At 40.0% G+C, this 12,049-nt stretch overlaps 1 protein-coding gene and 1 pseudogene across 2 annotated transcripts in view; one reads left to right on the top strand and one right to left on the bottom strand.

The window, feature by feature from the left end:
* The window catches only part of LOC148736186 (uncharacterized), a 300,358-nt pseudogene that overhangs the window by 76,985 nt on the left and 211,324 nt on the right, over positions 1-12,049 (bottom strand). The window lies entirely within an intron of this gene.
* Positions 1-12,049, top strand: part of LOC111331757 (uncharacterized) — a 37,498-nt gene that overhangs the window by 14,217 nt on the left and 11,232 nt on the right. Inside the window, exons 20-37 of the mRNA XM_088754413.1 lie at positions 353-402; positions 748-898; positions 1,456-1,624; positions 2,786-3,051; positions 3,955-4,115; positions 4,428-4,587; positions 4,689-4,821; positions 5,072-5,264; positions 5,613-5,715; positions 6,212-6,325; positions 6,864-7,037; positions 7,702-7,941; positions 8,101-8,232; positions 9,139-9,273; positions 10,216-10,338; positions 10,643-10,768; positions 11,020-11,217; positions 11,757-11,951. Of these exons, the coding sequence (XP_088610539.1) occupies positions 353-402; positions 748-898; positions 1,456-1,624; positions 2,786-3,051; positions 3,955-4,115; positions 4,428-4,587; positions 4,689-4,821; positions 5,072-5,264; positions 5,613-5,715; positions 6,212-6,325; positions 6,864-7,037; positions 7,702-7,941; positions 8,101-8,232; positions 9,139-9,273; positions 10,216-10,338; positions 10,643-10,768; positions 11,020-11,217; positions 11,757-11,951 (2,823 nt within the window). The remainder of the gene's footprint in view (positions 1-352; positions 403-747; positions 899-1,455; positions 1,625-2,785; positions 3,052-3,954; positions 4,116-4,427; positions 4,588-4,688; positions 4,822-5,071; positions 5,265-5,612; positions 5,716-6,211; positions 6,326-6,863; positions 7,038-7,701; positions 7,942-8,100; positions 8,233-9,138; positions 9,274-10,215; positions 10,339-10,642; positions 10,769-11,019; positions 11,218-11,756; positions 11,952-12,049) is intronic.

The following is a 12,049-nucleotide window of genomic DNA, read 5'->3' as shown; positions in this document are numbered from 1 at the left end:
GAAACTCCGAAAATATAAGCTTGATCGCCTCCGTGTACTCTTTTGCTATCCATTGTCAAGGATTTCCACAATGTATTATAAACTTCTAGCCTCTATTACTTTGGTTTGAATACTATGGCATTTATTCGTGTTACAGTGTAGAGGAATTTTAAAACAACAAAACAAAACCGTTACCTGTTGAGTAATGGATCATAAACGTTCCTAGTAAGGACGATTTTGGGTTTATCACGTCTTAAAATCATTCAAACATTTGAAAATCAATAAGATGATAGAGATTAAGAACTTTTCAGGAACGTTTGATGCGGTTATTGGAGTTGGAAATTTTGAATCATTTCTCGTTTAACTCGTTTAGGAAGATGGTTCGCAGGGACTTTTAAGAAGATTGGAAAATTTTTTGCACCGGTAAGCAAAATGAATGTGGTATGGCACTAACTTTTAAAATAAGCAATTTCAGAGCAAGCAGCTTCTTTGTCAAAGAGAAACATGTAATAATCATACACCATGCTTCACACCAAACAAAGAAAAAGAAGACGCCGGACCGTTTTTATGTTATTTGGCTTAATCAGAGGAACACGTTGACAAGATTACAGCCTGTTATGTGTCTCTGCAATCGGAATTGTTCGCTTTTTTCAGGAATTCCTACAATAAAAATGTCTGATTCTCTTCGAAAATTATTGAATTATAACAGCATGGCATACACCGCCTCAGAGTCCTTGTTAGTCTTAGAAAAACGTCTGTGCTTCATAGGTTGGAAAAGCCTTCAAGAAGTTTTTCAAAGGCTGGAAAAAGAGACGAGAAATACGAGACATGCGCAATGAGAACTTTGCCCTTCACATTCGGAAGCGCCGATTCATCAGCAAAATTATATGCGAAGGTATTGTGGGCGGTGGATGTTCTGGTAAGTAGATATACCGTAAGTTATTTATTTTGCTCCCATCATTTAAACGAAAACAACTGGTAATGATATTTGGCATGTGGACCCACTAAGACTCCCCGCCCTTTATTCACCTTTAACGTATCTTTGTGGCCTTAAAAAACTTAATGAAGTAAAGTTGAACTAAAAAAGCTTTCATAATGAACTGGCGAAAATATATCGGAAAGCAGTAAATCGACTCAATCAACGCGAAAGAGTCACACTGGCGAGCATAGGCTTCTCTCTCCCCTGCATGTCGCACGCGCTGTTGCTGAGCGTGTGTTTTGCTGATACTGAGTGAGATATGGTGAATAAGGGCACAAGGAAAGTGGAACGTGGAACGTGGGAACGACTGGCGCGGGACGAGAAGCGCGGGAACGCAAGTGCAGGAACGAACAAAGCAGGGACGAGGAACGCGGAATACCCGTTTTCATACTATCGCCTTTTAGTAACCCACAATCAAATAGGCTACAACCAGATGCTTCACGAGACAAGGACTTACGCATTAAACACTCATCAGATATATTTTCCAATTTTATCAGCCGTGTCTCACCTTTGCTATGGATCATGCAACTTCATCAACCATATCGGCCAAGGTCTGTGTAACGTGCTCGACTTGGCGGTTGAATTTCTGAAGTTAACCGAGAGGGCTACCAATTGGGTGAGTCAAGCCATTAACTATGTCCTCACACAGCTCTTCAGAGTTTACAGGTACGTGCATGGAATAGTCCAATTGCTTAGGGACTGGTCAGTATTATCGCCCAGCGGGTGGATGGGGTGGTTTGGACGATTTTGGTTGTTTCACGGGAATATTTACTTGATCTCCTTTATGATTCTTCATTGCCAGTTAATTGGCTGTCCTCCTTTGTGCTTTGTTGACAACGACGGACCCCACCGACTCCCCCTGAATATCCTGCGATGCCCCCCAAATCCCCACTCCCTACCCCTCCCCACCCCAGTCGATAGATAATGACTGGTCTCTTAATCAGATAAGTGAAACAATGTTCATACTTAATGTTTGACACAATGACGTGTCCCTTTTACAAATGTTACCCACAAGGATTTTGCTGTACATCTCTCTCTCTCCCTGATTCTTTCTTTCTCTATTTCTTTCTTTCTTCATGATGTTATTTTCAAATTTGAACAATCAAAGAAGTTTGAATTGTAGGTTGTTACTCTACAGTAAGAAAATGGAGCTACGTTATTAGTGGAAACATGGCAACGAGAAAAACAAGAATAAATCAGTGGAATGAAAAGCGTTCGTTGAACCCTGTGGGATCAACGAACGCTTTTCATTCCACTAATTTATTCTTGGTTTTCTCGTTGCCATGTTCCCACCAATAACGTAGCTCCATTTTCTGCCTTTGAAAGCGCACACAACCCACAATTCCTCTATTCGCTCCGACGAAGGGCTAACGCTCGAAACGTCAGCTTTTGCAATCGTTACGGTGGCTAATTTACCATTTCAACTTTGTTGATATATCCAAATTATTTCGTTACTCCCACCGACGCAGCCCCAAACAGTTTCTTTCGAAACTATCAGCCTTTACTCTACAGTAAGCACTCCTAGTAGCTTTGAAGCTTTCCTCTTCCGAAGCAGTAAAAATAGGCCGACAAAAATTGCAATTTTGCCTTCACGGACTGAGCACTCTCTCATATTACTTGTCCTAATGAAGCTTATAAAATCGGTTTTTTTTAAAATGTCTTCAAAGAGTCAAATTTCTTCTAGCTGTATGAAAAAATATCGACTTCTTGTTTTTCATTTACCCTTAGATATCTCTTTTTTAGTGGTACATACCTAAAAATATTCTGTTAAAGGAGTCGATATAATCAGAATCTTTGAAATATTCTTTTGATTTGTTTTCATTGTAGCATTAAATTCGAGTTTGGTCTGGCAGCGTATGCAAAGGGATCAAACAGTAACTTGATTTTCAACGCAGCCATCGACTTAGTCATATTTGGAAAACGGCTTTATCTCGCTGTGAATTTCAACCTTAAGGATCCAGTAGGAAGCGTGAGGACTGGTGCTGATACCGCTACAGAATGGTACAAAGACAAAACCAACAACAAATACGCTACAGGAACCGAGGAGAATTATTATGATAACCCCAATCCGTTTTCAGACTTCCAGTTCTCAGGTAAAAAAAATCAATGGTTTAAGTTGGGTGGTAACTCTGATTTGGATTAGTATAAAAGGCTTGTTTAGTTTAGCCACCTAGTAAGTCCAGTTGTATAAAGGACGGATAACGCTATCCAACGGATAAAATGCTATCCAGCGGATAAGGGACTGCAAAACGTACTGCACCATCCACCGGACAGAGATTTATTAGGGCCCGGTTGCCCAAAGAGCTGATAACGCTAACCAACAGATAAATCGCTATCCAGCGGATAAGGGACTGTAAAACGTACTGCACCATCCACCGGACAGAGATTTATTAGGGCCCGGTCGCCCAAAGAGCTGATAACGCTAACCAACAGATAAATCGCTATCCAGCGGATAAGGGACTGTAAAACGTACTGCACCATCCACCGGACAGAGATTTATTAGGACCCGGTCGCCCAAAGAGCTGATAACGCTAACCAACAGATAAATCGCTATCCAGCGGATAAGGGACTGTAAAACGTACTGCACCATCCACCGGACAGAGATTTATTAGGGCCCGGTTGCCCAAAGAGCTGATAACGCTAACCAACAGATAAATCGTTACTTAGTGGATAAGTGTTACCAAAACGTACTGCACTCTCCACGGGATGGAGATTTATCGAACAACCGGGGCCTGGAATTTCAGCCCTCAGTGCTATTATTGTACTCTTTTCATATCATTGGGTAATAATGCACCTTAGGATCCCCTCCCCTTAGAAACGATGTCGAGAAAACTCAATCTTAATACCTTGTAACTCTACAGTGATACTCCACAGGTGTTTCAAAACATTTCTCCGCAGTTTCAGTTTCGGGCACTCATGTGCAAAATTAAATGGGTTGTTTAAAAGCCCAAGGAGTGCAATAACTACCAACGTTACCGGTTTTTTTTTTTTTTCAGAAATATTCTTGATTGAAAATCAGCAATCAGCCACAGACGACAGACGCGGAGCCTGTTTGTACGTGGACTCTAAAAATGACGGCGCTCTTATCAAAGTAACAGGCTGCAATGACACTGACGCAAAACAGAACTGGGCTTACACTCTTAAAGGACAGATTATGGTAGGTATCCAAACCTAATCCAAACCGTGATTACAGCTAACAGTGAAGGAAGTAGGATTTTGCTCCCCGAGCAAATGGTTACCCGATGCCGTAGAGGCGTAGGGTTTAAGAGAGTCACTATGAGCGCACGGCATAAAGCGTCATTTTCTCCTCGAACAGATTTGATAATTTGGATTTCATCGGGGCAGTCCATTGGGACAGTGCGAAAAAAAACATATAATCCCAAGACTAGAGTGGCGGAATCCATCGTTGATAAAGTAAAAAGCTCATTAAGTATGTTTTTAGATTAATTTTCTTTTGTTTCATTAAAAGAACTCATTTTCCAAGTTGTGCATTGATTCAAACGGAGCCTCCACGGGCTCGAAACTGATACAGAGAAAGTGCGATCCTTCTAAAGATGATCAAAGCTTCCAGTGTGACTTGACTGTTCGAACTCTCAAAAGGCGAAGATCTGATCAATGTTGGACAGTAGGTAAGAGGTCATCTGCAATATATTCGATCTACATTCTACTTGTAACTGAAAATATCTACACTTCTGAGAAAAGCAAAGATACTCTAAATTTTTCTCTTTAGGTAAGACGAGCTTAAATGGTGCTGGCTCTCTGGTTCATCTTGGTTCACTGAAGTGTATTCATCCTCAAGGGGGAGGGAACAATGTAGCTGAGGGCAACAAGTTGGTTATTTATGAAGGGTGTAGTCTTGACAGGTAATACCTCTAATATTAAAAAAAAATTACTTTAAACATCTTTTTCTTGCCCATTGGTTTGGATGAGCTAAGCTCCCATTCTTATTAGAGGGGTCATTCTTTCGCAGAAAAACAGTACTTAGAAGGTTCATGTATGGAGAATACTCTCGCTTCTGCATGTCACCTTCATAACAAGAACATGTTTCAGGTGCTTAGAAAATCTTTATATATGGGTTGCTCTGAAATCTAGTTTGGCATTTCTGTTAAATAGATTAGAATTTGTCCTTCAAAATGGTAACCTGAAACACACCAAGAGTGGGAAATGTGTACGGCCAATGGGAGCCATTACAGATGGTGTTGTTCTTGGTTTATATTCGTCATGTGGGGGACATCAGTTTAGTTTCACTGCTGGAGGATCTCTTCAACACGTTGCAAGCAAAAAATGTGTTAACACAAGACTGGGAGTGAGTATGAGATTGTTCTTGAATCAGGAATAGCTCAGTTTTAATTTCCAAGCATATAGTCATATCTGAATGTCAAGCTCACTCATTGCACGGCAACAAGGGTTCTTTAACTAAATTTTTTTGAAGCACTTAACGTTACGTTTTATCACAGGTAGCAAACGTTTCGTGACCGAACTGTTTATTTCGACGATAGTTAACAGATGGAAACTTCCGTAACTTGAATGGAAAACTGTGTTAAGAGTACCCCTTAATTTGCGACAAAAGATAAAACGACAAAATCATTATTGAACCTTTCTGGCTACACTTATGTCTGGAAATGTAGATTATTCTATTTTTGTTCTTTCTCAGAAAATGAAACCGGCAAACAATGAAGACATAGTGCTTAACAGTGGTTGTGAGAACAGTGCCACTTCTCTGAACAAAGAACATCTCTTGTTCAGTTTTATACCAAGTAAGTCATCCTCCCTCAAGTGATTGCACCACGCTTCTTTGGATATAGGCATTACACAATCACAGCTCTATGTGACTAATGTAAGCACTCACAATTTATACTTATTTCTTCTTTAACCACCATAACCAACGCAAGCCTTCGGAGCAAAATTTAGGCCGAACGAGAAACTTGTCCAGAAATGAACAGCAGGCTCAGATGGGTCGCTGTTCCTTGGATGCTTACCTTAACAGATGCCTAACTATACGCTTGTGCACAGTATGGGTGAAGAGTAAAACTGTCAGTTCTTGGAAACAGATATTCGGTCAAGTCTTTGACAAAAGGGTGCATGCTTATCTTAAGCTTAGGCTTTTTCAGATTCTACTTAACTTCGTTCTCATCATGCATTTTATAAAACGTTCCTTTATTTGACCATTTATCATTTATACAAGAAGGGTTCTGTTGAATTATTCTTTAAAAGCGCCTCCACATTCGGAATTTCTTCTCTCTGTACTTGCAGCTGATCCAAACGTTCATCTTGACAAGTGCAGTTACTTTGAAAAAGCGAGACTAGATCAGCGGTTCGAAGTTGCGGATGAACCAGTATTGAGCATCTGTGGCAAGTTCGCTAGAAGTACGTTTAAAGCTATATTTTTCCAACAACAGTATCTTGAAAAAAAAAGAGGGAAACAGGATTTCATTTACACAGCACCTTGAGAGTAAAACCAACTCTTAAACTCATTTATCCTTGGCATGACAGTACGGAAAAACATGTGCACTGTAAGTACCTCCCGTTGTCCCACAGAAAGTCTTAGAAAAGTTTTCTATGGCTTTGTATGGGACAATGGGGAGGTACTTACAGTGCACGTGTTTTCCGTCCTGTCATGTAAAATTGCAAACTTTGGTTCACCAAGCGCTCTAATAGAATGATACAAAGGGTCAAGAAAGTAGTTAGTGGAATCAAACATTTATATATATGACTATATATATTAGAACTAATATGACTATATATATTATAACGATCATATATTTGTCTGAAAAGGATCGTGATTCTTAATTGAGTAAAAATTTGTGTGATAATTTTTTTGAACTGGGAAATAAGCAGTACATCAGCAAGCTGGCCTGATACTTTCAAGACCGCAGTGCATCTTAATAAGGCATTTCTTATCCAGATCTGGCTTTCAAGAAGACAACGGAACAATCAAGCACTGATTCTAACGGTTTCAGCAGCAGAGCCGTGGATGAAAACTATTCTGTCTATTATAATGAAAAATCTTGCACTCACACCAAGAAAGAACAGAATCCATGGTGGAGGGTGGATCTTGGAAGGGAGTATATTGTAACAGGTGTGTGACTGAAACCAGTTTAAAAACTATTTGAAAATATAGTTCAGTTGTCTTTCTCAATTGGTTCCATTCGTTCTGACGAAGAGCTATCGTTCGAAACGTCTGCTTTGAAACTCTTTAAGGTGGTCAATTTACATTATTAACTCACGGTTGATAAAACCAAATTACTCCGTTTCTCCCACCGACGCAGCACCACAGTTTCTTTAGAAACTTACTACCTTTCTTTGAGACAAAGTTTCAAAAGTTCACGCAGCTGGAAATTTTACGAAACCAATTTTATCATTTTCGAGCCATATTTTTCACACCGAAACATATCGAGCTGTAAAGCTTACTTTGTATAAATTATTTTTCAAACAGAGTAAGAAATAGTATGTACGTAAAATTTTTTTAGCTAGGTAACGAAATAAAGAAAAACGTTTCTTCATATGCGACACACTTCCTATTTACTGCAAAGATCAGCCATGTCGAAAGAAAGATGGAAAATTGAACCTTGTAATGGCTCGTCTCATCGTAGAGTCATTGCGACTCGGTGACAAAGCATCGCAGCGCGGAATCTGAAGGTCTGAAATTCAATTCCTCATGAGGAATCAGAAGTTTTTTTTTTTCTCACGCTCTTGACGAGACGAATAAAAATGCCTTTCTCTAATTCTATCTTTTCTTTTAGACGTCCTGATTGTAAACCGATATAACAACTTTGAAAGACTCAAGAACTTTGACGTCAGGATTGGCATCATTAGAAACAACTTGAAGAACCCCTCGTGTGGTGACCGCGTGAGGACTGTGGGCCAGGGACAAGGTCTAAGGGTGCAGTGTGATCCACCAATCCCAGGTCGATACGTGTCAGTGCAGATGTTTGGGGAAGGAATTCTAACCATGTGTGAAGTTGCAGTTTACTCTCGAGTTGGTGAGTATTCAGGTGGACTGTTCAAGAGATGGATTTTTATACGAAATACGCACTCGAGCGTTAAGAAGTCTGAAGGCGAACTGACCAAGCCATCGACTGACGGAAAACTAAAGTTAGTTTATAAGTATTAACTTGTGTTTTGTCTTCAACCATTTGTAGGCTCCTTTGCAGATCTTTGTCAACTTGATAATGGCGGCTGCTCACAGGTTTGTTATAACTTGTGTAATCTTCGAGTCAGGTGTGGTTGCTGGCCTGGTTACACTCTCGCTTACGATGGAATAACTTGTGTCGGTGAGTAAGGAGGCATCAGTTTGTTTTTTTTTTTTCTTATGTCAGCTTTCCGGATAATATCGAAATTGAGGAAGAATCGTCACGTTTTCGGATCAAAGCGCAATAATCCGATAAGCAGCATGTAAATGCCCAGTTATGGTGGCAAGGCATTTCATGCTCTGTTTGAAAAAAACAAAGAACGCATGCAACACTGCTTTCCTTTCCTGATTAAAAATCAATCACTTGGTATAGTTATTGAGATGGTCATGCTTTCCCAGGCCATATTGAGTAATAAATTTAAAGCCTTCTTTTCTGCAAGAAATGAATTGAAGACTGATAAACAAATCACACGAAAACTATCTTCAATGTAAAAGAAGAAGCCGGAAGCATGAATATTTTTTCTCTGTTTCGGCTTGACAGTTCATCATGAGCATAACTTAATTAAAAAAAATACGAGGGACGCTCTGCACGCGAGTCAACAGGCCCTTACCACCAAAGCTTATCCCGGATTTCGTAACGATAAGCGACAACGGACATTTTTCCTTTCCCTCGATAACAGACTTATCGAAAATTTCTGAAACTTTGGCCGGCACCTATTTTTATCGAGAGGATTAAGGTTTTTGCTTAGGAAAAGCGAAATGGGTTGCCTAAGGTTCAGAGTAAGAAGTTCTTGACTGGAGTCCAGCATGATGGTCATAAGGCCATTGCAAGAGCCTCGTACCATGAAACAGTTGATGCAAAAAACAAAAAAACAAACAAATAATCACACAAACAAAAAAATTGAAATACCTTTGGTCGTGCGAAGCAACATGGTTGTTTGAAAAAGATATTGCAACACCGGTACCGGTTTTCGAATTGCACCTCATTTCTTCGCGAATATACCAGTAGCCGTTTTAAATTCGATGATTATCTTTTGTTCATATTTAGACAAAGACGAATGCAGGACCAACAGTGGGGGATGCGACATCAGCCACGGGTATTGTATCAATACCCCTGGAAGCTACCACTGCGCATGTAAACTGGGATACCAGCTTAAGGAGAACAGCGAATTCGTATGCGAAGGTGAGCAGTAGCTTATTACACGACTCGGGCAGTCAGTGGGCCAATAACTAAAATCAACCAATCAAAATGCTCTATTGCCGATAAATATTCTCTCAGTATTGGACCGGGCACTTTCCCGAATGGTCCCGAATGATACTGCACTTGTGTCCCTTTGAACTTCAGTCGTATAATAAATCTCTTATTAACCAAGCTAGCTTGGGACCGTACTGGAAAAAAATCGGCCCTCGATCTTTTTTGTACGGACCGAGCGCAGCGAGGTCCGTACTGTCAAGACCTCGGGCCGATATTCTCCCAGTACGGCCCTCGCGCTTGGTTAATAAGATATATGTATTGAGCTCAGAAATCGAATTCTCAATATATTTCTTGGTACATTTTTGACGGGAGAAACCAGTTTCAACAAAATTTCGCAAAAATTTGTAAAGCCTGGTGATTCTTGAAAGTAAATATTTTCTACCAGCTTTTTTATAATGTGCTTTTTTCAATCTTTCCATTGATGATAACGTGCTTGCCGATCAACATGCGAGATCTACATTAGCCTCCAAGTTTAGTTCAAATGTTAGTTATTGTTGAGGGGATAGTGCTCTTAGGTTCCCACAGATGTTTTCTGAAATGTTTGTTATCAGCTGTCTCCTTTAAATAGAATTTTAAAAATTAAAAAAAAAAATGTGCACCGAAAAAAGTCTCATACAAGTCTTTGTTATGTTCCCTTTCTTCTCTGGCCATGACGTTCGAAGCGTCGCTTTTCAAGTTCACCCGAAGGTTTTAGCTCCTTTTATCAACTCCCACTTCAGGATCAGCTGGGTGACTAATGTAGATGGTTTAAATTTCCCACAACAGTCAGGAGCAGCATGTGTATTTGTGGGGGGGGGGGGGGGTAAGATACTAAAGACATTCAGAATTCAAGTTCACTTTCAATTGTCTATTATCTTCTTATTCATTTAGACTTCAATGAATGCAGTCTCAACAGCGCTGGGTGTGAACACATTTGTAACAACACTGCTGGTAGCTTCAACTGTGATTGTCGAGCAGGATTCAAACTCAAAGCAGATAAAATGGGATGCGAAGGTGAAACTGAAGATGGCCTTAATGTGAAATAACCTTAAGAAACTATATTCCTTGAAAATGCTGCCAAAAAACCGCAAGCGACTATGTTTATGTTGATATGATTGCGCGAAGAGGTGCGTCGTTTTCTCTTAGTTTGAGTCCAAAATTTCTAAGTAAAGTAGATTTGAGAAATAATATCCCAAAATCTCATTTTGATAAAACAAATGCAGAAGATGGGAGAATTTTAAGAACTAGGAGCACCTTGCTCTATGGGGATCAAGCTATCTACTGCTATTAGATTCCATGGTGGTACTTAAATCCGTAGATGTCGACGAATGCGCCACTCCAAGCAAGGGTGGATGTGAGGAAATCTGCCACAACTTTGAGGGTGGATATTACTGTACCTGCCCAGTAGGTGAGCGGCTGAGGGATGACGACAAAACGTGTGAAGGTACATTGCATCTTAATTTGCCGCCAAGCAAATATTATTGGTGATATTGTTTTGTTTAAATTGTGTTTCGCTTGCAGTTCTTTTCTATTTGTTACCAGCTTGAGTTATACATGAAATTGAGATTATTTTCAGCTGTCGTGCTTCAAACATTTAATGGCCGTTTGTAACATAGGGGCGCGTGGGAGACTCTCAGTCTCGCTCTAAATGGAGAAAAATTTCTTGTTCATTTGCAAAAAGTATTTCTTTTTCAGAGATTTACTGTCCTGCGTTGGAAGCTCCATTCCGTGGCCAAATCACCCCGAATCTCTGCACGGATAATCGTGCAAATATCAGGCGTAACACTGTGTGTACATACGGATGTCTTACTGGCCACAACCTCGTAGGTGGAGATCAGTCACTGGTTTGCCAAATGGATGGATTTTGGAAAGGAAGTGTACCTTATTGCAAGCGTAAGGACTAACACCTATTTTAAGGGGCGTTAAATCAAAGCCCTTTGTTGAACGCATGTTTCAAAGAGTTGTGTCTTCGCCATTCTTTTTTAATATTATTACTCAAGACGAAGATAAAGTAACTTGCCCTTGATCAACTGTAAGGAAGCTATAAAAGGAAGATTGGGACTTAATTCTAATGAGTGGTATAACAAAGTATAGATCTAGACTACTACACCCCGCATCTGCATAAGTGGACGGTTTTAAGACGCGTCACAACCGAATGTTCGTAGGTTTAATACACTTACAATATTTTCTTAAGTATTGAGGCTCCGCTTGCGCGCTTCGCCCTCAGGGTCTGTGCTTTAAGTCAAGCTCTGAGATACGCTCGTCAAGAAAACAGGAACAGGTACTTACAAAAGTTCCAATTAGCCAATACCAACTAACAGATTTCAGAACATGGCCACAGTCAAACTCGAACAACAATTTCTTGTTTTATTTTATCTATAATTCATTATATTGAATTTTTTAGTGAATCGTTTTTGCACTTAATTCCTCAGCGGTTGTTTGTCCCAAGCTGACTGTTCCAGAAAATGGAGGAGTCATTCCACCCTCATGTTCCACAACAGATGTCAAGTATGGAATACGGTGTGTCTTTTACTGCAACGACGGTTATGAACTGAGTGGTCCAAGGTATACAAACTGTCAAGTTGACAAAGCGTGGAGTGAAATCGCACCATTGTCGTGCACACGAGGTAAATTCTCAGTGAACTGTAGTTTTTGCTTGTGAGTCCTTCCTTTCCATGATCGCTCTCTCAATTTTTTGATTAGAAAACCGTTTATTGAAAAAAAG

This window comes from Stylophora pistillata, chromosome 3, assembly GCF_964205215.1.
Source record: "Stylophora pistillata chromosome 3, jaStyPist1.2, whole genome shotgun sequence".
NCBI classification, from domain to species: Eukaryota; Metazoa; Cnidaria; class Anthozoa; order Scleractinia; family Pocilloporidae; genus Stylophora; species Stylophora pistillata.
Note: the sequence above shows the minus strand (reverse complement) of the source record. Positions and strands in the feature narration are given on the sequence as shown.